General features: G+C 40.6%; 4 protein-coding genes across 9 annotated transcripts; 2 read left to right on the forward strand and 2 right to left on the reverse strand.

The window, feature by feature from the left end:
• The first annotated feature begins 877 nt into the window (after positions 1 to 877).
• Positions 878 to 7,132, forward strand: ppm1nb (protein phosphatase, Mg2+/Mn2+ dependent, 1Nb (putative)). The gene is made up of 6 exons (XM_022219497.2): positions 878 to 1,686; positions 2,550 to 3,121; positions 4,970 to 5,087; positions 5,593 to 5,707; positions 5,818 to 5,881; positions 5,981 to 7,132. The coding sequence occupies exons 1-6, from the start codon at positions 1,281 to 1,283 to the stop codon at positions 5,996 to 5,998; spliced, it is 1,293 nt and encodes a 430-aa protein (XP_022075189.1). The 5' UTR covers positions 878 to 1,280; the 3' UTR covers positions 5,999 to 7,132.
• Positions 6,622 to 10,219, reverse strand: kcnk12l (potassium channel, subfamily K, member 12 like). Of its 3 annotated transcripts, none has more exons than XM_051937878.1 (3): positions 10,110 to 10,219; positions 9,288 to 9,660; positions 6,622 to 9,158 (listed from the first exon to the last, which is right to left on the reverse strand). In XM_051937878.1, exons 2-3 carry the CDS (start codon positions 9,631 to 9,633, stop codon positions 8,161 to 8,163), a joined length of 1,344 nt encoding a protein of 447 aa, XP_051793838.1. In that variant the 5' UTR covers positions 9,634 to 9,660; positions 10,110 to 10,219; the 3' UTR covers positions 6,622 to 8,160. The 3 variants fall into 3 exon arrangements, with proteins under 3 accessions (XP_051793838.1, XP_022075188.1, XP_022075187.1); XM_022219496.2 differs by having other exon boundaries at positions 9,288 to 9,883; positions 10,110 to 10,213; XM_022219495.2 differs by lacking the exon at positions 10,110 to 10,219 and having other exon boundaries at positions 9,288 to 10,091.
• A 1,935-nt stretch (positions 10,220 to 12,154) lies between these two features.
• itpkca (inositol-trisphosphate 3-kinase Ca) lies at positions 12,155 to 17,713 on the reverse strand. The gene is made up of 7 exons (XM_022219483.2): positions 17,596 to 17,713; positions 14,931 to 15,030; positions 14,558 to 14,771; positions 13,566 to 13,770; positions 13,276 to 13,377; positions 13,130 to 13,201; positions 12,155 to 12,953 (listed from the first exon to the last, which is right to left on the reverse strand). The coding sequence occupies exons 1-7, from the start codon at positions 17,599 to 17,601 to the stop codon at positions 12,747 to 12,749; spliced, it is 906 nt and encodes a 301-aa protein (XP_022075175.2). The 5' UTR covers positions 17,602 to 17,713; the 3' UTR covers positions 12,155 to 12,746.
• Positions 17,714 to 17,815: 102 nt separating this feature from the next.
• On the forward strand, positions 17,816 to 24,995 carry ccdc61 (coiled-coil domain containing 61). 4 transcript variants are annotated; one of them, XM_022219491.2, is made up of 13 exons: positions 17,816 to 17,949; positions 19,329 to 19,486; positions 19,576 to 19,658; positions 20,878 to 21,038; positions 21,143 to 21,295; positions 21,377 to 21,584; positions 21,665 to 21,765; positions 21,883 to 22,103; positions 22,651 to 22,729; positions 22,815 to 23,012; positions 23,097 to 23,130; positions 23,516 to 23,582; positions 23,685 to 24,995. In XM_022219491.2, the coding sequence occupies exons 2-13, from the start codon at positions 19,339 to 19,341 to the stop codon at positions 23,777 to 23,779; spliced, it is 1,548 nt and encodes a 515-aa protein (XP_022075183.1). In that variant the 5' UTR covers positions 17,816 to 17,949; positions 19,329 to 19,338; the 3' UTR covers positions 23,780 to 24,995. The 4 variants fall into 4 exon arrangements, with proteins under 4 accessions (XP_022075183.1, XP_022075184.1, XP_022075185.1 ...); XM_022219492.2 differs by having other exon boundaries at positions 21,665 to 21,747; XM_022219493.2 differs by having other exon boundaries at positions 21,665 to 21,747; positions 21,886 to 22,103.
• Positions 24,996 to 25,983: the final 988 nt, after the last annotated feature.

Below are 25,983 nucleotides of genomic sequence, written 5' to 3' on the forward strand. Positions count from 1 at the left end.
ACCGTACATGACTAAATTATCAATAATATCAGCTGTCTAGTTAACATAAATATTTATCTTATCCTACACTCCAGTACTAACTTGGTATTTAGAGCTCATATAGCTGCATGTTTCCATTTTGTTACTCTACCTGTGAAAAACCGTTTTAACACCATCATAAGTCAATATGCAATAAAACAGTTCCTCCAACTTGTCTGGTCACAGCATCATGACTGGTGCAGTGTTTACACTCAAATCAAAATATGTGGAGAGTTACAGAGAGTGACGATGTCATCCTGGATTTTCTTGGGGGACTGATGCCAAACAGCTCCAAGTCATGCTGTGCTGCATAATCATGCGAAACTAAATCTGTTTGTTCAAAATGAAGCAAACCGTGATGACATGCAGCAATCCTTTTTCCATTTAGATCTACTGAATTGGACATAATAATGGACATAATAATAGCAGCCAATTCCCAGTTAAGTGCACTGGATGACCTGAGTTAGAGCAAGCCAAACATTTTATTACAGTGCAGTTCGGTCTGACCTAATTTAAGAATAAAAAAGCTTCGATTTGAGTTTTTATGTGAGAAGGAGAATCCCAGTACAGGCAAAGTACATTTACTATGAACCTGTTTAATGTAAAACAGTGAAATATCAGTTTAAATTGATCACCATAGACCCTCTTTGCACTGTTTCCCGCCGACACACACTTGGTACTAAATGGCTGACGGTCCTGTAATCCACAAGCCCATAATCCCAGCCGATCAAAGGTTGAGATTACCACCGATGTGGGAGGGGCAGAGCTGCAGATAGGAAGGACAGTGAGGGAGGCTGAGCTTAAATATGACAGCGGCAACGCAAGCCAAGCAGGGATTGGTGCACACAAATAGCCGGCCAATCACGGCGGAGGCAGGGAGAATAACAAGGCAAGGGGAGAGCTGATGAAAGAAGGAAGAGCTATGAAAAAGCGAGGGAGAAGGTGAAATCACAGCAGCACTGAGAAGAGACCAAACAAGGAGGAGAGGAGGGATGAGTGTGGGAGAGAGCGCTGATCACTGAGGTCTCCAGAGAAGGAGAGAAGAGAGGAAGGAGATGAGCAGAAAGAGGGGAACAAGCAGCCAGCACAGAGAACATCCATCAGCTCAGGCAGCCATGCTCTGAGCCCTGGAGCAGCAGGGCTACGCAGACACTGCACAGGCCCAGCATCAGGCCTATCGCTCAGCCCTCAGTCCCAGCCACAAACACCGGGGCAGGGACAAAAGAAGATTCCCCTCGCATCATCAGCTGCACATCAGAGCCATGAGGACGGCCAGGAAGGGCAGCGTGGAGATGCCTGCGTTTGTGCGGCAGCTGGTGAAGGAAACAGAAAAGAGGGTCAGCTCTTTCTTCAAGGGGGGCCGAGGAGGAGCAGCAGAGGGGGAGCAGCCGGGGAAGGGGGAGAAGGAGGAGGTCATCCCCAGCCCCTACCTGGACCGGCCAGTCCTGGACAAGCTGATGGAGGAGGGCTGCGCTCGCTGGGGCCTCACCTACGCCCTGGGAAGCATGCAGGGCTGGAGGGCCAACATGGAGGACTTCCACAACTGTGTGCCACAGCTGGGGGGAGAACTGGCCGACTGGAGCTTCTTCGCCGTGTTCGATGGGCACGCAGGCAGCATGGTGGCTCAGCACTGCTCCCAGCACCTCCTGGGTCACATCCTGGCCACAGGTGAAAGATTGGAAACTGAGAATGCATGAAAGTAATGGATGGAAATGCTGTGGATTTAACCCTCCTGTTGTCCTCATTTACAGGCATCAAAAAATATTGTTTCCTTGTCTGAAAAAAATCCAAAATTCAGCAAAAAGAAATTCCCAAAATTTTTAAAAAATTTGCAAAACCTTCAGGAAGAAAATTTCAATAATTCCTTAAAGGTTTCCCTAAAAGTTTTATTTAAAAAACTTCCCCGAATTGGCAAGAAAATTCTTGTAAATATTTTCAAAAGATAAGTAAAAATCTTAAAAAAAAATCCTAAAACTGTCTCAAATGATGACATATATATATATATATGTATATATATATATATATATATATATATATGTATATATATATATATATATATATATATATATATATATATATATATATAAAAAACGTCTAATATTCTCTTTAAGAACACTCACAAAAAAAATCAACCAAAATCTAGCAAATTTTGCTGGATTTTGGTTGATTTTTTGTGAATGTTCTAAAGAAACACTTCTAACGTTTCTTTTTTTCCACCAAAAATATTCAAAGACTTCCCAAAAATGTTGAAAATGTGGACATCAGAAGTTTCGCTGTGAAAATCTATATTTTTTTCCACATTTTCAAACTTCAAAACGGGTCAATTTTGAGCCGCAGGACGACACGAAGGTTAATATCTTGAAAGGAAATACAGTTATATCATAATAATGTGCAGCTATGCTTGAGATATTTTGATGTGAAATAGATTGTTCTTACAGTGAAACAGAGACCGGTTTTGTTCTGTGTAATGTTGTGTTTTTATGGCTGCTGCATTAAGGATCACTGCATTCTAACTGTAGTTGTGCACACAGGTGGAATGGGACCAGAGGATGACCCAGAAAAAGTGAAAGGAGCCATCATCGAGGGCTTTCTGCAAACAGACAAACACCTGCACTCCGTGGCCCGTCGAGAAGGCTGGGAGAGGGGTGGTACCACCGTGGTGGCCACTCTCATCTCGCCGTATTACATCTATTTCATCAACTGTGGAGACTCCAGGGCCATGCTGTGCCGGTCGGGGCAGGTTTGCTTCTCCACTGAGGACCACAAACCCTACAGCCCTCTGGAGAAAGAGCGCATTGAGAGCGCGGGCGGCTCTGTGTCCTTCCAGCGGATCAACGGCTCCCTGGCAGTGTCCCGGGCCCTCGGGGACTTCAGCTACAAGGGGGCAGAGAACCGGACCCCCAGCCAGCAGATGGTGTCACCGGAGCCAGAGGTGTGCGTGGTGGAGCGCTCGCCAGCAGACGAGTTCCTGGTGCTCGCCTGCGACGGTGTTTGGGACACCATCAGCAACGAGGAGCTGTGCGCCTTCATCCACAACCGGCTGCGTGTCTGCACTGACCTGAGGGACGTCTGCTCACAAGTCATTGACCTCTGCCTCTATAAGGTCAGAACCTGCTACTGCCAGCCAGGGCATGTTACTACAGGCCCCTTTAATTACAAAACAATCCAGCACCTAATGCACTGCTGTCATAGTTCAGTAGTTTGAATGACAAATCTTTTTAAGTGATTCTAAATGCAAAACATGATTTTAGTTTCAAATTGATTTACATTAGTAGGGTGTGTATGTTATGCCTGATCTAAAGGCTGCCACTGCTTTTAAAAGTGACGGCGACAAAAATCAATCAATCACAATCAATCTTTTATGGGTCTGGACTCATGTCGTGGATATTGAGGTCAAAGAGTGCATCAGACTGTTTTGCATGTCTACAAATTTAAATCTCAGTCTGTAACCAAATACTACACTATGAGACTCGTCCTAACCTGCCAGGCTGCAGGCAGTAAAACTAAAACACAAAGTCTCGAGTAAGCTCCGCAGTGTGGTGACCCTGAAAATTCGATATATTGCATATTAAGAAATCACACGCAACAAACTTGACAAAATAAACAAACACAAGACAATTAAGAGAGGATCTGCATTAATTTGATAGCACATGATTCACATTTTTTTGATAAGTAACAAAAAAAAGTGTAAACAGGGAAACACAGAAACCCTATTAAACATAAAGTATTTTTTCCAAAGACTGAACAGATGTTAAAAAAAAAAAAAAAAAAAGAGAGGATCTTGTCTTATTTTGTCTGTGTTTTATCTGTTTGCTTGTGTTTTCTTAAACTGCAGTATGATGCACTTTCAGGGTGACTGTAGAGCTGACAGGAGCTGCTGAGAGAGGTAGTTTATCACTCAGAATGACCACCTTCACAAACCAGCAGTCACGTGGTACGCTGACATTGTAAAAGCATTAATTATAGCTGTTTTAGACATGTTTGTGTCCCTATGGACAAATCGAATCGGTAAATTGCTCCTGTGCCTGTGATGCGGTGCAAAGATTTCGAGCGAAAAAGCAGCAGTAGCTTCTGCTGGGGCTTTGGTTCAGTCTCATTAAAACTGTGGCTTCTGTTCATGGTACAATAGCCAAACAGATCGCCTTAAAATAGACGCAGGGATGTCAGAACAGGTTACATGGGATTATTCTGGGTTCCTATGAGGACTCATTTTAGCCACTCTTGCTATGAGAGTGTCAGATGGTTGAACACTGCTGTTCAGAAGCACAGAACTGCTGATCTTAACATCATTATATATAAAAATCATCTCAATTATGAAGAATAATTTGTCGTCTAGTAGCAGCTTTACTTTCCTTTTTACCTTTTTACTTTCTACTTTCCTAGCCAATAGATTAAGGGCAGTGGGTTTTGTTTCACTTTACAGTAAATATGTAAAATAAGTTTTGTTTTACAGTAGAAAAGATTTATTCCGTTCAGCTGGATCCACAATCTAACTTGTGCATATCTTCTACTTTAGTTAATATTTCAATGTTGTCAAAGCTTTATAAACTCAAGCCCACCTGAAGAATGTTTAATGAAGCTGAAGGAATATTAAAAAGTAATTTATTTTTATCTATCTTGTATTTCCTTTTGTAACACATCAACGGAGACTCAAGATAATTCTAGGCCACATGCGCACGTTAGCATCATTGCTCCACTTTGTTTGGCCATCATGCCACTCCGTTATGTAACAGGGCTTCAGCTTGGATGTGCACAATGACCTCAAAATGTCACAGCTTCTTCCACACTCCGTTTACATCCTCCTGCTCCGCTACATTTGTGCGCAAACCTTGAGATGAAAATGACCCATTTCCAAAACTGTTCACGCAGGATGAAATAACGTTTCGCCTGTTGACATTTGAAAGGTCAGCCATCATTACTCACCCGCTGCTGACGCTGCTTCACTCCACAGGGCAGCTTAGACAACATCAGCATCATCCTGCTGTGCTTCCCCGGAGCCCCCCAGCTGTCGGCAGAGGCACTGCACCAGGAGGCTGAGCTGGAGGATCTCCTGGAGTCCAAAGTGGCAGGTGTGTGGGTAAAGATACTAGTCAGATTAGTCATTTGGAGAATTTGTTTTGAAACATCTGTCAATCAATATCTCTCCATTGTCCATTTGAATCCTTTTTCTTGTCATCAATGCATAATTTAGAAATAACAAAATAGAAAATAACCATTGTGTTATGGAAATCATCCAAACATCGTTATTGGCCTTAGAATATTCCTTTACCATCATGAAAGCAGGCACTCTCCTTCCTTTTCAGTCAAAGCAACATACCCACCTAAGTGGTAAAAACTCATTAGTGCACCAAATGTGTATTGATCTACAGCTAAAAATAGTCCACAACAAGATTACTCTTCACCCCTGTTCGAGCTGTGTTTGCTAAAATCTAATTGGAGGCAGGTTACTTAACCCTTTTTCATAATGAAACTACTGTATGTGAGTGACCCATATTTAAAAATCAGTGTCTTATGGGGACAGCTTTGTGGCCGGAAAACCCACAGTGAATGTACCTTTCTTCTGATGACTGACAGAGATTTACAACGAGCTGTGTGCCCGAGGGGAAGAGCCTGACCTGCTGTCCGTCCTCACAGTCCTCGCGTCCACAGCCATCCCCGGGTTACCACCAGGTGGAGGCATACAGAGCAAGTAAGAGACATGACATTACTTCTTTCTTTTTTTTTAGAGTACATACACATTCAAACCACCATCTTCACCTATACTAGCAAATAACACCATTTTGCTTTTGTGTTCTACAGAAGAAACTGTATCATTTCTGCTTACTACCAACAAAGAGAGACACACAAACCTACGGTACCAAATGTAAGTCCAAATTATTTTTTCCAGTCTCACAAGACATGCTATCTCTCACACTATGCACAGTAAACTCATCAATATTTCATACTTCAACTGTCTGTCCAGGGCCTGGGAGGCTCATGAGAAGCTGGATTTTGTCTCCAAGGATCCACAGAGGGACTGTAATTAATGTGAATATTAATTTTGTTGTCTTCATGTGTGCAATCTGACAAAAAAAAAAAAAGGGTTGGGGGGGTGATGAACAGACAGTGGTGTTTGTTTACATCATGCTAGCGAGCAGCATCTTGTCATAACAAATGCAATGCAAAAATAGATCTAATAAAGCCTGATACTTTATATTTATACAAGAAGGATATTTTGTTAAACTTACTCAGAGACAATGACCCAGCAACAAACCTCTGCCTCTTATTCAGCGAACACAAAGTACAGACGACAAATTCAAATGACAGCCTGTAAAACTGAACAAACTGTGAAACTGTACATTTTCCATGCAGAAAACAAGGTAGTACATGTAGGGTTGTCTTTTAAAGTCGATGTTTTAAGAGTAGATGTATTAAAAAGGACAATTTCTAGAAGAATTTATGTTTGCCTTTCATCTCCAGGGTGGAAAAATGTGTCGATGTTAGCCAAAAGCTAGCATCCAGCTAATATATGCAGTCGTTTCAATGAGAAATTCGTGTTGCAGCTCATGGAAATGCACAAATGTATGTCTGTCCCACATTGCTGGAAATTACAGGCAAAAAAACTGAGATCAAATATTTAATTCTACACAGATCAAGAAAAAATACATTACACGATCTAGTGCAATTAAAGTCTTTCTGAAAGCTGTTTGCTTTAAGATTTTTTTAAACACGAGGACTCACTCAGCTGGACTAATGTTTGATTGTGACCAAAAAAATTGAAGTAAGTATTCAAAAATTGGCCGAAAGTCAATTATTCCTAATTAAATTTTGCACAAATAAGTTCTACATGTACACATTTCTTAATTATTTCTATATATTTAACATATTTCTGAACACATTCGTAAGTAAAGTGCATGTGAAATGTATTTTTCCCATCAATTGGATACGTACTGTGCTGCCTTATTCATGTTTTGTATAGCTGACAAAGCAAACAGCATCAGAACGGGTCAGTTTGTGTATGGATTATTTTATCTGTATCACACTGCATTGTTACATTATTTCTGTTAGTCATTTTCTGTGTATAGACATTACATGATAAGATTGTTTTAAGCCTAAATAAAGAACATTTGACTGACGACTTGCAGTATTTTTACCCATAATACCTTGCTACAAGAAGTATTTCTCCTCATTGCTTTGAAATTAGTAACACTGAAGACAAACCATCGAGCGTGACAAAAATGGATGCTTTTGTCTAAGAGGGAAGCTTTTCTCCTCGCACTCAACAACCAAAGCACTGATGAAAACCTGCCACATACATGCTGCAAAATGACGCAGAATTGGTTTTCTTGCATAGAAAAGGAGCCTAAATCTCTGTCTCGGCACTGCTGATGTGACCCTGTGGTTTTTTTGCGACGCACTTATTGACATAAGGACGTCCTCTACAGGCCGTGTTTGATTAGATGTACTCTAGTGAAAACCTTGGATCTCTTTCATGAAGCCTATGAATTTCAATGACGTGTGACGATGAAACAAGAAGAGCATCTTGTGAGCAATCAAATTAAAATGTCTCTTTCTTGGTGCTTGACAGCTCCTGCAGAAGCTAGATCCAGATACAAATTACATTTCAAAGGTTATATATATGGAGCTGGTTATCTAAGAGAAGACAGTAGATATCATGTCTGCATGTTCACCATTACTGACTACCACCTCACATACAACCATATCTGATGAGGAGCTCAGGGGACATGTGCAGCACTTTTAAATCAGCAGTCCTCTTTAAGTGGTCCTTCACACTTCTTTCATCTGATTGCTTTTGTACGAGTCAATCACTTCAGGACATCAGACCGCTCTTCACAGTGATGTTGAATTCTTTCAGTTGTAATCGTCTTTTTACTCTCCTTTTCCTCATTGAAAAATTATTAGCTGTGCAGAGTCCATCCTGGAAGTCTGATATCTGTGCAGACTTCTAATGAACCTGCTCACACTCAACGAATTCTAATTAGAAGGAAATTGTACTATTCTCCAAATTTGGTTTTGTGATAATCAGAAGAGAAATGATGGAATTTCTTAAAAAAAAAAAAAAGACTTCCTAAGGAATATTCACAATCTGTTCCTATGGAATCTAGAGAATCCAAACACAACAAGTAAGCTGCTATCTTGATGCTATCTGTCCACACTGGTCTCCTGCAGGCGGTTGTTCATAATGGCCAAAGCTCCGACACCACCAGAGAATCCGTTCTGATGGCCGTAGCTCTGCCGAGGGCCCTGGTGAGCCGTTTCACTCAGCTGCTTCTGGAGCAGTGCCAGAGACACCTTATTTGAAACCATGAACTCATTGACGGAGATCATCTCTCCTGACATGCGTCGCCCCACATACACTTCAGCCACTGCATCGGTCTCACTGCCACACACAGACTCCACCGAGGCGCCTGTGTAGCGATGCTTTCCTGCCGGTCGGTGGGATGAGACGGGCTGCACCGCGTTGCGTTTCATGCGTTTTGGCCTGAATTGTGCAGGTGGACGCCTCTGCTTTTGATTTTTGCTCTGGAGGCAGGGGCAGCAGAGGCACCAGCCGGGTGTAGAGCAGGAACACAGCTGATGCTTCTCTGAGCAGACCATCTTACCCAGGATCCAGTTGAGAGTTTGCTTGATGATAATAGAGATGACATTGAAAAGTGAGTAGATGCAACACACTCCCATTAAGATGAAAAGGCAGTTTCCGACCCGGTAGGCCTCCTGAGACTCATACTGCTGCCTCTGACTGCTCACCAGGTCCCCGAAGCCAATGGTGCTGAAGGCCACAAAGCAGAAGTAGAGAGAGTCCACGTAGCTCCAGTTCTCCATGGAGCTGTACAGAGTGGAGGCACTGCAAGCAATCACAATAGATGCAACTCCCAGGATCAGCATCACGTAGTAGACTGACGGTTTCCAGCCTTCCAGACTGTCCTCCTCACCAGACGACTCCTCCCTGCTCGACATCACCCCGACACCGGCACACCTCAGCCGGCGCTCGTGGCACCAGCGCATGATGTAAGCTAACATGGTGATGATCCTCTCCAGGAAGAGGTTAAAGAAGAGGATGGTGGCAGCACAGCCGATAAGACCATAGAAGATTAAGAATATTTTTCCTGCTATGGTTGCTGGCGTGGTCATGCCAAAGCCTGGAGAAGAAATACAACAAAATGAAAGGTCAAAGTGCACTTATGGAGATGGGGCTGCACAAGCAACACCTTAAGAGGTACCTGAGAAAACATGCAGCTGTATAAAACTTTTCAAGAGTGAATACTTGCCAATAGTGGAGACCACTGTGCCCACAAAGTAGAAAGCTCCAGAGAAGTCCCAGCGTGGCCTCAGCGTGTCCACTCTGATCCCAGCTCCATTAGCCTCCTCATACTGGCGCAGCAGAGTGTGCAGAGCCCCCAGGTTGACCCTGTATCGCCTGGTGAAGTTGTCCAGCTGCTGTTTCCAGAGGAGGCGGGCGCGGAGCTCGAAGGGGTGCTCCAAAGCCGAGAAGATGGCGGCGCCGCACAGCAAGTAGAGTAAGATGAGGCCAGCCAGCAGGCAGAAACGAGCGTTGTCTTCATTCATGGGCGCTCTGGGGCAGCAGCAGCCTCCAGCAGCCCTCCTCTGAGCCATGAGCACAGCAGCAGCACAGAGACACCACTGCAACAACATGCACCACCTCTGCCAAGTCACACACTCACTGTATGTGCATCACCACACAAAATACAGCCACCGACAATGTCAAACTTTGGGTCTACATACACAGCAGTGATACAACTGGCTCTGAAAATTTATAGGATTGAATAATGTATTCTTGGGGGATGTTATCGAGGGCTGCTTTGATATTTTAGTACAAAAATTAGACATATGAGAAGAATATGTTCTGTAATAAAACAAAAAAGACACATATTAGAGGCACATTTGACAGTTTAAATACTATATTATTTTGTTTTGTATTATTTTGTTCCACTTACTAATACAAAAGTCTGACAGAAAACATGCTAAGCTTTGATTAAATTGGTGACAAAAGAGATATCTTGTCATTAACAATCTCTTCTATGTATTTCAATCAAATAAATCAAAGTTTAAAGTAAAAAACCATGTCGTACCTGAGCGCTGCTGGTTTGCGTGTACTCATTCCATGGATCTGCTGCACAATGACCAGAGAGAGGAAGCCTCTTGAGTTTTTTTTCTTTGTGTGTGTGTGTGTGTGTGTGTGTGTGTGTGTGTGTGTGTGTGTGTGTGTGCAAACTGAAAGCCTGTCTGATGTTTCATCTGTCACACTGACATCACCACCTTCCCCACCCCCTCCTCTTCTGAGCACACCCCGATTGGTGCAGACATCTCTTTCTTTTAAAAAGCACCATCCTTTGCTTCTTTAAGCCTTCATCTCACCTTAATTTAACTTTGTCCAAAAGAGCTACAGATGTTTGCTTGTAATAATTGGTAATTCAATCACTCAGTTGGATCTACAGAGCACGGATCGAGGAATCCACTCTAATTAGGTCTGTAAATAATTAAATCTAGTGTTTAGGAGTGGCAAAGACATTGGAGCAATGTGACCAGAAGCTTGCCAAACAAATGTGAGTTTGCCTCCCTCTCTTCACCACCACTGAGAAGGCTTTTTGTTGTTGCTGCAGACTGTGTGGGAGGATTTGTTGAACATGACTATCAGTTTCTCTGTCTGCTCATCCCTTTAATCTTGTCTGGTGCTGCAGGTAAGGGCAGGGGTTCCCTCTGCCTCCCGACTGATGGCTGAATGACAGGTGTGGAGGACAGACGCCACATCTGCCCTGCCATGCACACTGACAGAAAAGCAAAGAAGCATTAAATGGCATCGACAGTCACACCTAAGGAGAGAATGAAGACCAAAACCAACAAGAAAACTGATGAAACTATGTGGAACTGATATCTAAACTATCCAAAACGTTGGCTAATAGCTTATAATAGACTAATATGACTTCTGCTTACTGATTGTAGATAATAGTTCATAATTACCAAGTTCACTGTCTTAGATTAGCATGGTTACATTAGCTGTAAACATAGTGCAAAGTAGAATATTATTAAAACAAATCTGAGAAAATTCATTTTTACTTGTTGATGGTCATACATGAAACCAAACTTTACGACAGTCCAATACTTGTTCAGTCATTTCACTAAAATGTCAACCTCACTGTGATGCTGGAGGGAAAGTCGGGGAATGAGCAAAGCAACCAGCATTTTTAAAACAAAATTTTGGATCAATCAATTTAAAGTTTTGGAGGTTATTCAGTCTGGATGAAAACAGGAGAGTGACCAGCCAATATGTGCCTGTCTTTGCAGGGTTTCTCCTGCATTGAGTCATTTATTGGTACATCTAGAAAATCAAATGATCGTCAAAATGATATGAATTATGAATAAAAAAAAGCAATTCAAGATTTTGAACTACTCTGGGTTTCATTTAGGTAAGTGTAATTTGGTTTATCACATGGTCAGAAATAACAGATTATTATTAAATAGGGTAAAATAGGATCAGCTTTATATGGACAGATCAAACTTATTGCCATGTGTAGTCAAACAGAAACAATACTGCACTCAATCAGTGCACCAGCCTATCTGAAATATACCTATTCTAGTATTTAGCTCTCAGAATTAAAAGTACAAAGACTGGACAGAAAAAATCCACAACTAATCCTATGAATCACTATGTGCAAAGGTCTTCATTTGATAGACCACAGGTAAGCATCACAACCTGTACTGACAGTAACTACTAACATTATGCATAGCTGGATTTAATCAAACTGCCACATAACCTGAAAATTGTTCCCTAAACAGAGGAAAGTAATTCTAAATCCAATGCATAAATAATTTCACATCGCTAATTTATATGTCGACAAGCCACGATGGTGACAGAAGGGCTGCACAAATTTACAAATATTTACATTGTTAATTAATGTGTCGATTATTTTCACGCTGAATTAATTACTTATTTAATTTACTAAATGCCACAAAACGGCCATGAGTGTTTTCCAAAGCGCAAGATGACATCCTCAAATGTCTTTTATTGTACACAACCCAAGTAAACTAGAAAATATTCAAGTTTAACAAGCTGGGATCAAAGAATTGTATCTTTTTTCCTAAAAAAAAAAAAAAAATCAAACCCTCCTCAAACCAATGAATCTATCATGAATCTATTTAATTGCTGTTGACGAATGAATCAGCTTCAGGTCATTTTTCAAATTTCTCTCACACACAAAAGAATAAAATGCAGAAAAAAAACAGACCACTTATTTTTTTTAGCATTATAGTCTTTGCACCATTGTAATGACGCAATGTGACATTTAAACCGATTTTCTCAAGTCATAGGGGACGTCCATATTTTTAGCCTATAATTGGTAGAGCCATGTGTTTCCTGAAATAGTGAGCAGGTCATCCCGAGACAGTCGGGTCAGACGTCTGCTGAGGCTGTGTTTGGCTCCGGCACAGTGCAGGTAAGTCTAATTATCAACAGCACTAAATTCACTGTAGAAGGGCAAAGGATCGTTAATGATCCTTCCACTAGAGTTGTGGGCCTGATTTGCAGATAAAAATTTGTTCTGGAAAGTATTTACTTGCAGTATTTGTTGATATTGTAACCAGTCTCTAAAACATTATTTCCTTCCCTAAATTGTGGCAACATAATTATTTCCACGTTGTCCATGTGTCATTCACTAGAAGTGCTGAAGGAACGATTTAGAGCAAATTTCCACACATGTTCAAAAAGGCTTTCAGGTCACTGGCAACATGTTGGTTAGTACATCGATAAGGTTGTCCAGACCCCACAGGTAGCCGTCTTCTCGATTCCCCTCTGCCCACGGAGTGCGATGGTCCAAGGTATGGTGCGGTGGCAAGCTCACTGTCTTTCCAAAGTCAATCATCCAGACTCCTGTTTTGCCAGTCCAGTCGTGTACAAACAGTAAAGAACTGCCCACAACCTGTAGGGACACTGCTGTTAGAAAAAAGTTTCTGAGATATTACATGCCAAATTCTGCCAGCACCTGCAAACACGCATTGTAACTACTGCTGGTTTGAAACAAGATGTGTTTTTTTCTTGACATTTTCAAAGTCTTATTCAAAGCACCTGCTGCAACAAACTGTCACACAAGCTCACCTCATGTGTTTTGAAGAAATGCGATGACTCCAAGACCTGTCGCAGCTGTTTCAGTCGCCTCAGATAGCCCCACTGAAGGGAAAGATAGCAGATTTAGAGAAAAACAAATCGACAAGTGAATGCAGGACAGTGAAGTCCACACTCACCACAATGTGTGTGTTCGACTCAACAAAGCTGTCGAGTGCTTCAACCACTTGTTCTCTGCTTTTAGTCCTTTTGAAGTTCGTCTGGCATTCTCCATTTGCTTTCTGCACAGGAGAGGCACAGATCAGAATACAACATTTGTAGCTACTTCTAATCAGGGAATACTTAACTATTTATGGCTGCAAAAAACAAACTCCATTTTACCGTCAACCTAGCAGCATTTATTCTCTATAAGTGAAGATTATTCAACAACCTGATGCAACCTTGTTTGGTATCTTTCATGAGAACTTACCCTGAAACCGTCAATACGGAACCCCAGACTTGCTGTGGAGCTCAGCGTCTCCCTCCACTGCATGTACCTGGTTTTAAGCACTGCCTGCTGCGCTCTTTCTTGAACTGTCGGGGCCTCTGGATCCACTGCAACCATCTTTTCATACATGTCGTTACGGGGCTGAGGCCGTTCTCGAGCCTTTACAAGCTCCTCCTCAAGGTACGTGCTGTGAAGAACAACGCCTCATTGAGTGCTGCACTAAAGAGCATCCTTTATGTTAATGTGATATTTCTGAACATGTCGACTTTACGGCTGGATGATCACCCTGGAAACCACTCAACCACTAAAGTTTAGCTTGTTGCTTCCAGCTGTTTGTAGAAGTCTTTCCTCAGAGGTTATTAATTAACTGCAACATCAAACAGTAGCAGGATCCATGAGTGTGTCCAAAGCTAGAGATATGTGTACACTGACACACTTGGAATGAGATCACCAGTAAATTTAATACTTACTTATAATCATAAATAATCCTCAACATGGAGACAAGACTGATCAGAATCTAACAGCAGGTCAGGGATGTCACAGTATTTTAATTTTACTGTTGGTAAAGCAGTAGTTAGATTATCATCACAAATGCACAGAATTTTCAGGGTTTAAAAATCAAAAAATAGACTAAATAAACTACCTGGACAGTCTGTTAGTGTAGATAAGTCTTCTGTTTAATAGTGTATTATAATGCAATTGAAGACACGATGCACTGTCCAGTCACACATGTATGATAATAATCATGCACATATCAGAATTTCTCCTTCACTGTGGTGGTTTGTCTGAATAAAACCGTGAGGAACATGAACTTAATTGTGACCCATGTCCGATTGACAGAACGTTACCAGTTTAACAGAATAATCAAGCCAGCGATGTTCGTCTGAAAAGGGCTTAATCTTTCCGTTCAAACTTGCACTAAAGAAAACCAATTCATTTGCACTTGGCGACAAAACTGCCCCATTAGAATTTACCGGCTGCCCATCTTGCAGTCCATGATGGCAGGTGTGTTGAAATGGGTCAACAGGTTATCCATCATGTTGTAATCCTGCTCGCCGTGCTGCACTACACCGTGGTAGAGTGGAACAAAGGGCCTCAGTGTGTCCTCCATCAGCCTCAGGTAGCATTGTTGCTCGCCCTCACAAAACCTCTTCAGCAGCGTGCCATAATCCCCGACATGAAAGCTTCCTGTTGAGACGACAACAAAGAGGAGACTAAGAGGGAAGAACGCACAAAACGTGTTTAAAAAAACATATATATTTGTTAAATTAAATTACAGATATGTTTTTTCCAGAACTACACACAGGGAAGAAAAAATAAGCAAAATGAGGCAAAAAAAAAACAAACCTGCATGTCCGACCACTTGCAGCCACTGCTGAGGCTTCTTTGGAGTCATAGGAAGGAGAGGAGAAGTCCTACAACTTTTTTGTTTCTTCCATGCAGAGTTCTGTTTAAGAAAACCAGAAAACCTTAGTCAGTCATTTTTTTTTAGCATGCATTCAGGCCAAGTCACACTCTGCCTGTGTGGCTTTTTTCTTTTCAGACCAGCAGCAAGAACCGCAGACTTCAGACTCAGTCACTTGACTGAAGCGATCAACGTCTTCATGGAAACAGCTCTCCCCCGAGACTGAGTAAAGACATGTAGAGGTCAGGTTTATCAAACATTTACAGGAAGCACTTATTTTCCACTGAAAACTGTCATTAACTACATAACCAAACAGTGGAAGGCTGAACAACGTCCACAGAAGAGCGTGTCCTACTTTTAAAAGGTTGCTGAAAATGCAGCAATAACATATCATCATAAGTAGATTTATTGGCTGGAGTCAAATACGTCTTACAATATAATTATACTTTATATAAAGAAAAAAATACTTTTAACAGCTACGGGCATATATATGAAGATACTGTTTTAAAGCAGCTGCAACTTTTGCAACTTTTCTTTCGACTGCAGATTAAACAACAGAGAAATATTAAAGGTGTTTTAGCGTATCAGATCTTTACAAACTGCCACACAAAAAATGTTCAAATACTTACGCTTTACTAAGAAGTTATTTTATACTTGACTTTCCCTTATCATCAATAAATTATCTAACATATGATGCATTTTAACAGCACAACCGCCACAGTAAATGTGGACTGATTTTGCAGTAATTATGACATTTTTGTATTATTGTCATTGAAAGTATATAGACAGTAAAAAAATCTGTCTTATATGTAAATGAGAAATTAGATTTTTTTTTGTACGTGTTAAATGTTAGTTAAAGTGTGTGTGATTTTTTTTTACAGACCATTAAAGACTGCAGGGACGAAACCTACTTTAAAAGGGCTCTGGAAACAGGTCGTACAAACTGCTGAGCAATGCAAGACTGACCCAGAATGTGCAACCGAAAGAAAGAAACAAAAGCCTGGAAGAACACAGTGTGAAGACGCAAGTAGGTGGCATCCTGAGCAGAACACCACTGTATTGCCAAGTGTCTCACGAGTAGCCATCTTATGTAATTTAAACTGTAAATAGACTATATTGCCAAAAGTATTCACTCACATCTTTAGCATAAAAAAGCATATTACACCATACATGAGCTCTCATGCACTTCTACATGCCAAATGATCAGAGTGACAGACCCCAATACCGTTTGGCCTAAAATGATTCGCTGGAAAAAAGAATAATTTTTTATTTAGCATTTATTTAACCAGGTTAATGCCATTGAGATCAGAGATCTCCTTTACAAGGGAGACCTGGACAAGAGGGCAGCAGCACAGTCACATTTAAAAAAAACAACAAAACAAAGCAGTAAATATCAGACAAAATTAACAACAATAAAACTTGATCCCATATAACAGTTCACACAGGCAAGTTAGACTGTAATGATTTCAGCAGAACTTTAAACTCATTTAGTGTAACAAGGGCTTGAAGTTGAAGCTGAGATTGTAGTTTATTCCAAAGATTAGATGTAGAAAACCTGAAGGCTTTCTTGCCCAATTCAGATTGTATTTAGTGGATGACAAATTGCAGATTATCTACAGATCAGAGATTGTTACTTCCATGTTTTCTTGTTAACAGACAAGACAAATAGGAAAGAACAGTACCCAGAATGGTTCTGTAAATAAACACACACAAATGACTCCTTTAATAGTACCACCCCAATGAGAATATTATACAGGGTGTCCCAAAAAATTTGACATCACTTTGCAGGCCAATAATTTTGGCAATTTTTTGTGTATAGAAACAGATCAAGATTTTATATTTAATGTTTTATCCTCTGTAAAGTGATCTTGGGTGTTGTGAAAGGCGCTGCCAAATAAAATGTATTATTATTATTATTATTATTATTATTTTGTTCTGTTTTCAGGTTGAGGCATGCCTTTCACTTCCAAAGAGAAGTCATTTTGCGTCTTGGAATATGCTCACGCACAGTCACCCAAGACTGTGCAACGTGTCTTCCACTATCTATACACCATTTAATCCTCATTAGAGGGGCTGGAGCCTATATTAGATGAATCACACACACTCTTGCACTTTAGTTAGTTTTAGTTCCACATTGTCTTCACTCCCAGTTATGCATGTCTTCTTCTACTGTATGGAATATATGAAGAGTTCATTTGCAAAAACAGATAACTCCGTTTTGATAAATTTTCAGAAAACTTTTTTTTATTGTTTCCTTGAGATAATATCACTCACATTGAAGTTGAGGGGATTTGACTCAGTCGAAAAATACATGACAAAATATTGAAAAAATAAATTATTAGTGTTATTATTATTATTATCTCAAGTAAACAATTAAAAAATGAATTTTCTTAAAACGGAGTTACCTATTTTTGCAAATGAACTCTTCTATGATGTCTGGTTGCTACTGGGGAACAGTCCTTTTGTATTTGACTGCACACTGTGTATGCACACGTGACAAATAAAACTCTAAATATAGAAATGTTACGTAAGTTAAGTTTTGAATCCAGGATTTTTACATATAGTGGAGCTTTTCACATTGCTATATACTGAGTTTGTGCTACTTGCCAGCATGCTGTGGGGCTCCTGCAGCTGTGAGGGCAGTGTCTGCTCGGTACCTGTGGAGGGCAGCGACACGCCTGAGAGGCATCGATCCTCCGTCAGATTTCGGCCGAGGAAGAGGCAGCGGCAGCTGAGCAAAGTGGAGAAGAAGAATTTAACGGTTCCCGGTTGTTGAACCGCTCCAGTCTCCACGGTGTCGCCGGTGGTTTGCAGTTTGTTTGGAACTTGAGAGCAGCGCCCGTCGGTCGGCTAGCTGCTTCTTCTCCACCAGCTAGCTAGCTAGCTAGCTCACCGCGATGTTTTCTCAAGCAGCTATGTGTTGACGGCTTAGCACGTCCAGGAGCAGTTCTGCAACCAAAGGTAACGTTAACCGGGGTTTGTTTTTTCCAAACTGAAGTGTGGCTCTAATACAGAAAACTCGGCTAGTTAGCTGCCAGTTAGCAGAAATAACTTGTAACTAGAGTGTCCGTGCTAGCTAACCTCAGCTAACGGTGGTCAACCAACAGACCGAGGATGTTTACTGTCGCTAGCTGACCTCTGCGTACAGAACTACAAGATAAACGCAGCGTTGTATTGCAGAAGTCTGCAATTATCAGCTCCAAATAGTCGATAGTGCAAAAAATATTGTTGTGAATCAGCTAAACAAACGTTTCTCCTCCGTCTGTTAACGTTTCAGTGAAGAATGAGGTTAACAGATTTCATGTCAGTCTCTGCAAGGAGAAAGTGAAGTCAAGCGCGAAATCTAGCAGCAGAGTAAAGCAGCTAAATAAACCGTTCTTAACTCACCTCCTCCTGAACTGTGAACTTGAGACCTTTGCTAAGTTCCTAATGTTTGATATGAACCATCAAGCAGAACTTTTTTCAATAAAAATGATGACACCTTTTGAAATGGACTCTGCTCTCTGCCGCCCCTCTCGGTGTGTTTGGGTAACAGCAGGCTGTGTGGGGGCATATGACTGTTATAGCAAATGACATTCATCGTTTTATATAATAGCTAATAGGTTATAGTGTATTATGGCCTTACAAGTTATTATTTGCAGTGATCAATATGTTTTTTTAAAACCAATATCTTAAAGAATTTCAGTAAATCAAAGAGACCCATTGCCAATAGTTGGAACCAATATGTATTACTCTTTTTTAAACAATGCTGAAATATCACATTCAATAGTCAGCCAAAGATTTTTTTTATTACTTTACTAATGTTATATATATTTGTTTAAATGTAGAAAAAAATTAGCCCAAATTTTTTTTGGCTAATTTTACTCATTATTTTCTGTATTTAAAAATGTATATTATAGTTAAACATAGAAACAAATTACAAAAGTAGGAAATATACATACATATATATTTGTATGTATGTGTCTCTGTCTGTGTATATATATATTCGGATCTCAAAATTAATATCCGGATACCACCGACACAAACAAATATTCGGGTCCAGCCCTATATTAATGTATTTATTAGGACTAATAATGAATATTACTAGTACTAGTATTATTAGTATTAACACTTCTGATTAGGTTTTTGTGTCTTTTACAGCAGGAACCCATTAGAAAACACATGACAGCAAGAAAATCTGCATAGATTATGTTTGTCTCCATAAAAATATTGTAGTGAATTCAGCAGATGCAAAAGCTGGTAAATTGCCTACAGAAAACCCCATGCTGTTTTTAAAATGAAAGAGTTGGTTGATTCCTTTTGCTCTTCGTTTATGTGATTCATTTATTTCTCCAACCCAGACTCAGAGGGATGGAAGAAGGCTCCGGGGTGATGGAAGATATTGTATTTCGAGGAGTGGAATTTTCTGTGAAGATCGAGGTGGACAAAGGTTCGCTGATAGTCGAAATCGCCGACTCGATGACAGCAGATCAGTGGAGGGGAGAGTTTGATCCAGCATGTAAGTGGCACAGGTTTGGTACACCTGAAATGTCTTCTCAGGCAAAAATAGTTTCTGTCACTCGGTTTAATTTTTTTTCTTCATTTCAGACATTGAAGACCTCACTCGCAAAACTGGCAACTTCAAGCAGTTCCCTATTTTCTGTAGCATGTTGGAGTCGGCTGTTAGAAAGGTATGTTTGTAGGAGCACCCAGACACAAGGCAGAGAAAAATTTAGGAGGAGGACAAACGTACACAAAGTTAACAGAAAAATTTGAAGAGACAGATTTGCTTGAGGCGGCCTCAGCTGAGGACGAGACTCAGTGATTCGAGTTCAATGTTTCCACTTGAGCGAAAAATGTCCAGTTATTCTGAGCTGTCTTATTCCACTTCTCCTTCTAATTAATGCACAGGAACAAGGAGACCCAAACGGGAAGAGCAATTGGAATTTTGGTGCATTTAAAATCGTCTCAACTAAACCCTTATATACAAGCATGCAAAGTGAACACATACATGGACATTGTGTGTCTGTTCTGGCAGACATCAGTCCTGTCAATGAAGCAGTTTTAGGACTAAAACAAGAGGAATTACTTATAGCTCCCACATTATTCTCTGAAGACAGAAATAATCAATTGTTAGCATGCCTTTACTGTACTTTTGCTGTACATTATAAGGGTTATGTATACATGAAGAGGAAATATATATATAAAATCAGAGTTTTCATCATGAAAACGTGTAGAAACTCCTTGACGCCCATTGTCGTGAATTCGCATCATACCACTTTCATTCAGACTGCAGCCAAGATACCATATCCATTCCCCCAATGCCGGCTTGTGCATATTCAACATGTACTTCGGAACCGTTTGGAAGCACTGCTGTCAGAGTGGGACCTAATTATTATGTATCTGTTATTATTATTATTATATATCTGTGTATGCATCTTACACAGATATATATATATATATGTGTATATATCTATTACACAGATGTGTAATAGATATATACACATATGTGTATATATGTATATACCTGAAAGTTTCTATCCAGGAAATCTTTTTTACTGTGATGTTTCTTAGTTAACTAAAGCTCTCTCTATAAAATAACATTACTTTTTAACCGACAACTGAAAAAGGAAAGTATGGTTTTACCTTGCTGATGTGTTTCGACTGCAGTCTTGCTCAGAGCATCATCCAGTGTGTGAAGACGTGTCCTTTTTTGTCACGTGGCCGATCTGACTGATCTGTCAGAATCTGTCAGGTCGGCCAAATGATAAGAGGACACGTCATGCTCTGAGGAAGACTGCAGATGAGATAAAACCCCATACTTTCCTTATTCAGTTGTCGGTTAAAAAGTAACGCTATTCTATAAAAAATGACAAAATGAGCATAATCGAACTAAAGCTCTCTCTGCAGACGAGTGATTCTGTTACACTTGACCTCTTGACCTATGCTGACCTGGAGCTGCTACGTAACAGAAAAGCAGGAGTGGTCAGTCGTCCTCGTGCCAATCAGCAGTCATCGGCTCTCACTGCTAAAAGATATTTAATCCTCATTTACACTGTGGAGTTTGACAGGTTTGTGTCTTTGCGCTACAGACTGCATATTTTGACATTTTTTTTCCATTTGTCATTTATGTCTGAAACGGTGTCTTGATTTGCTGACTGTTTTGCGTATGTAGGATACACTACCCTCTACCTCTGCCCTATGTGGGGAAGCCTGATCCAGCTGCACTTCAGAAGGAGATCAGAGCTCTCAGGGCTGAGCTCAGCACTCTCACCACACATGGAACGAACAAAGCCGCAGATCTAGAAATACAGCGGCTACGAGCAGAGTGGGTTTAATTTAATCTCTCTCAGCGTTACCAATGTGAAGGGATGCGGGACGTCGTTTGATGTCTTTTACCGTTTTCAAGGCTGGCTCTGGTGAAGCAGGAGAAGGAGGCCATGGCGAAGGTTTTGGAGCAGCTCCAGATGAGTGGAAGCGGTGCCACACCTGGACGAGAGGACTGGAGGATCAGAGATACGGTGAAGACGCTGGAGGAGCAGCTTGTCAAGGAGAGGGCCAAGAGCCAGCGCTCAACCAGCAAGAGATGCCAGGAGCAGCGACTCCTAATGGAGCAGGTGAAACTGCCGTGGAAATGATTCCTGTTATTTCTTTTCTTGCTCAGCGTGTTACCTTTAATCTTTTTTTTCCTGTGTAGCTGGAGGAGCTGAGATCATCAGAGTGTGCTCTCCGTGTTCGTGTCAAGAGTCTCACCAGTGAACTGGCGTTACTACGGAGAGGGTTAGACAATCTAAGCATGTACTAGATCTTTACTTTCTCTCTCTTTCATACATTCATTTGCAATAATTGTGAACTAAACATTTGCGATGTGGATCTTACGTACCCGCTGAGCACAAACACTTTGTGTTTCTGCAGCAGAGTGACTCCTGTTTCCGCTCACATCAGCTCCCGAGTCGACGGGGAAATCTATCGCTCTCTTTCACGGGAGAGGAGGTCACCCTACGGGACACTGAGGGCTCGATCAGGATCGAGAGAACGGACAGAGGACCGAGGACAAAGGTTGATGGACAGAGGAAGAAGGGCAGACTCCTCTGGACCACATGCTCGCATCCCCAGACCTTCACCTTCTCCCACTGGTACCAGCTCTGTCCATGATGAAGTTATCAATCGCAATGATCAAATTAACCCTCCTGTTGTCCTCATTTACGGGCACCAAAAAATATTAGTTCCTTGTCTTAAAAATTCCAAAAATTCAGCAAAAAAAAATTCCCCAAATTTCTGAGAATTTGCAAAACCTTCAGAAGGAAAATTACAATAATTCCTTAAAGGATTTTTTTCTAAAAATCCCCCAAATGTGGCAAGAAAATTCTCGTAAATATTTTCAAAAAATTAGTAAAAATCTTCCCAAAAAAATCCTAAAAATATCGAAAGTGATTACATATATATCAGTAAATCTTCTAATATTTTCTTAAGAACATTCACAAAAAAATCGCTGGATTTTGGTTGATTTTTTTTGTGAATGTTCTTAAGAAACATCTTTTACATTTTTTTTTTTTCCACCAAAAATGTTGAAAATCTTTTTTTCCCCCCACATTTTCAAACTTTAAAACAGGTCAATTTTGACCCGCAGGACGACACCAGGGTTAAGTGAACATAGGTTTAGATTCTATTACTATCTTCCAGGATCACGGCCACCTCGCTTTGACCCAACCGCTTACATCCAGGACCGACAGCGCAGACAGAAGGAGGCAGATCTCAAGAAGTTGGTTTCTATTTGTTTCTTATTTGACGGTACTTGATGCTGCAGCTGCTTGGATTAACAGATTTGACCTGGTTTTGTTTGGCAGACAGAGGAAGGTGCGGAGGGACATGCTGACGTCACCCATTGTCCCCGAGAGAGGCCGTTCGCGTTCCAGAGATGCCTATCCTCAGGTGGCCCGCTCTGGCAGCAGAGGCAGGAGTTTGTCTGTGGAGCGCAGAATCAGCAGGAACTCATCTGAAAGCTCTTTAGTAGACATGGATGAAATGGCCAAAACTCTGTGCAGGTGATGGGATTACCTTGAATAGGTGTTGTGAAGTCTCTGTTGTTGTTGCTGCTTGTTTAAATGTCTATTTTTCTGTCTTTACAGAGGAAGAAAACTAATTTACAACGGACCAAATATGGTGAGTAATACATGTAGCTGCTACACTCTTGTTTTTTTTTTTTTATATTCCGTGCACATTTATCTTAATGAAAAAAGTTAACTCAGTGCGACTTTGTGGCTCATTACTCATTTTCAGGAGTTTTTGAACCACTATGGAGCTCTATGGCACAGTGGAATACACTTTATACATGTTGTTTACTTTCTTGATTGTGTTTTTTTTTCATGGAATATGTTGACAGTAAATGTCAACATATTCCATGAAAAAAAAACAATCTAGAAAGTAAAAAAAACATGTATAAAAGTGTATTCTACTGTTCCATAGAGCTCCATAGTTGTTCAAAAACTCCTGAAAATGACACACAGAATATTCCTGGCCTTATCCCTTTAAAATTCTGTCCCTCTAGTCCAGAGGAGGCCTTTTGACCAGAAAGCCATTATGCAGTACTCCAACACACAGAATCAAAGACAAAGGTAACTCATGAATGTCCTTTACATGTTTTCTGCATAATTAGAACAAAAGAAAGTCTTACCACTTCTCAACATCATATTTTCATTTCATGTCACAACCCCCAGAAAGCTGCTTGGATACAGGCGCTGAGCTGTCAGAGATCGATGCGAGGCTGCAGGCGCTTCAGGAATACATGAGGGACTTGGATACGGGACACTAACCAGCTGCTGAAGACACATCTGGAAATGTTAGCTGACAACCGCACAGCGCTGAACTCAGAACATCAGATCTGAGGAACACATCTTGAGTGAAACATGAGTGACGGTTTACTGAACTACGTGTTCTTGGAAGAGATTAAAACTTCCCCCGGAGGCTCCGACTTCCAGGATTTCAGGAAACTACAGCCATCACTGTGAAGGTCGTTGGACTACTGGTGGATTAGAATTATTATTTTTTTAAGATTCCACATTTATAATAATTAATTTAAAATATAATTGTGTTTGAATATGATGTTCTTTCTTTTTCTATTTTAATAAGTCTCACCAAACTGGTGCGTACAAATGGATGAAATTTGGCAGTCAGTGTTTTACTTTAATTCCTAAAATGCTTGAGGTGTTTTTTTTCATTTTAAAAAATATCTTTTAGACCATGTGAGCAGTCTCAAGTCCATTCATGATCACAAAACATTTTCTACAATTGAAACCAAGGTTGTGATTCCTCAGTTAATGTTTCGGTCTTTATGCCCCCAGCTCCCACTGTGACAACTTTCAAAAATGTCCATGGGTACAAATTTTGCACTCCTTAACCAAAGACTGTTAAACTTGTGATGGACTGTTGTTTCTTCTGCCCAGTGCATGCTGGGATACACTCCAGCTCTGACTGCATGCTTATAACCATGAGCTGGTGGTTTAATGTCACTCCTGCCAAATCTCCATTTTCCATCTTTGTGTTTAATGTTCTCTTTCCTGCTTGACTTTGAACTGAACATTAGCAGTGAATCTTAAGCATTGTAGCTGATACCATTACACAACTTTTAATAGCTGACCCACGTTAGCATTTTCTACTCTAAAAACGTAATGTTCTATTGAGGAAATCCCAAACAGATTCAATATTCTTGGATATTTGTGCGAGGGAACGGTAATTCTCATCAAAAACAATAGTTTTTAACAGACTGAATATATTTGTTTACACAAATCCATACCACTGTCATGATGACCATGCATGCAAGTGTATGAACTCTGGCTTTTGAGATACTGAAGCTGCCAAATTTTTTATGAAACGCTTCATTTTATTACGAGAACAGTGCACAACTAAAACTTATATAGCAGCTAATTTACATCTCTTGTCCCAGGGTTGTGTGTGCGCTCAGACTGTTACTAGAATTTTTCCTGTCTAATGCCTTTTATACCACACAAATATATAATTTATTAGAAATACATCCTTGTCATGAAGTCATTTCTTTGCATTGGTGTCATTGGATGCAGAGCCTGAGGGAAACCTTGAGGATTTTCCAGCACTGCAGTTGGCTGGGTTTCTTTAATTAACAAATACATTTCTTGGGCGTAGAGTCTTCCTTTTAGGGAAACCCACGCTGCTGTGTAAGAACAGCTGCTGTGTTCCTATAGGGATCCTCAGGAGGGAAACGCAAACACCTTATGTCTAAATGTAGGTACTAAGCGAGTGATATAAGAGTGCAACACCTCTGACCAATAAGCAGAGCCCATTCAAGCATGTAAAAACTAGTCAGTCCTAAACTGAACAGGTAGCCAGTGTATAGAGATTAGAATAGGTAAAACATACAAGTACACATCAGTCAGGACCGAGCTGCAGCATTTAGGACCAAACTCAGGTGAGATTTTAGTCAACAGATTTATGATGACTTAACTATAAACAGCCACTTAGCCACAGTGCTTTCCAGCAGAGAAATAACATTGCCCAATCATTACCCGAGTAATTAAAATGTTAACATTAAAACCCTACAATATTGTATGAAACACAAATTTATCAGACTGATTTTAATATTATGGTTAAGACCCGAGAATATCAAATGTAACACACAAAACTGGACTGACCTCGATGTTAAGAACCTATAATATCTTATATTCTAGCAGAAAAAATGAAGACCCTACAAACCAGTACATGGAAAACCCAACAAATCCAGATATTCCTGTTGAATCAAGTGTACTTCTAGCCTTTATTCCTTATTTGTCAAAATAATTTAGTAACATAGTCAGTGGCCCAGGAATCAAAACTAATACCAAGGTGTTTTACAGAAGCTTTCCAACAGGAAGGTCTTATGAAGTGATTATTGGAGGCCGGGTGTAATGGCAGCCCCCATTGCCTGTGCTCTCTCATCACATCTTTTGCCCATCTCCACTACTGGTATCAAATTAAAGCATAAATTCGTAAAAGACCAAAACCAGC

The sequence above is a fragment of the Acanthochromis polyacanthus genome, chromosome 17 (assembly GCF_021347895.1).
Source record: "Acanthochromis polyacanthus isolate Apoly-LR-REF ecotype Palm Island chromosome 17, KAUST_Apoly_ChrSc, whole genome shotgun sequence".
Taxonomy (NCBI): Eukaryota; Metazoa; Chordata; class Actinopteri; family Pomacentridae; genus Acanthochromis; species Acanthochromis polyacanthus.

Bases quoted from the DNA above. Each gene is read 5' to 3' on its own strand.
- kcnk12l (XM_022219496.2), bottom strand. From the start codon at position 9,672: ATGTTGTTGCAGTGGTGTCTCTGTGCTGCTGCTGTGCTCATGGCTCAG. The intron at 9,159-9,287 runs GCAAGTATTCAC...TTTCTTCTCCAG, and splicing joins CACAGTGGTCTCCACTATTG to GCTTTGGCATGACCACGCCA.
- ccdc61 (XM_022219491.2), top strand. From the start codon at position 19,339: ATGGAAGAAGGCTCCGGGGTGATGGAAGATATTGTATTTCGAGGAGTG. The intron at 19,659-20,877 runs GTATGTTTGTAG...CTCTCTCTGCAG, and splicing joins TGGAGTCGGCTGTTAGAAAG to ACGAGTGATTCTGTTACACT. The intron at 23,583-23,684 runs GTAACTCATGAA...CACAACCCCCAG, and splicing joins ACACAGAATCAAAGACAAAG to AAAGCTGCTTGGATACAGGC.
- itpkca (XM_022219483.2), bottom strand. The intron at 13,771-14,557 runs GTAAATTCTAAT...TGTTCTTCACAG, and splicing joins GACTGCAAGATGGGCAGCCG to CACGTACCTTGAGGAGGAGC. The intron at 13,378-13,565 runs GTAAGTTCTCAT...TCTCCTGTGCAG, and splicing joins TCCGTATTGACGGTTTCAGG to AAAGCAAATGGAGAATGCCA.
- ppm1nb (XM_022219497.2), top strand. From the start codon at position 1,281: ATGAGGACGGCCAGGAAGGGCAGCGTGGAGATGCCTGCGTTTGTGCGG. The intron at 1,687-2,549 runs GTGAAAGATTGG...TTGTGCACACAG, and splicing joins GGGTCACATCCTGGCCACAG to GTGGAATGGGACCAGAGGAT. The intron at 5,708-5,817 runs GTAAGAGACATG...TGTGTTCTACAG, and splicing joins GGTGGAGGCATACAGAGCAA to AAGAAACTGTATCATTTCTG.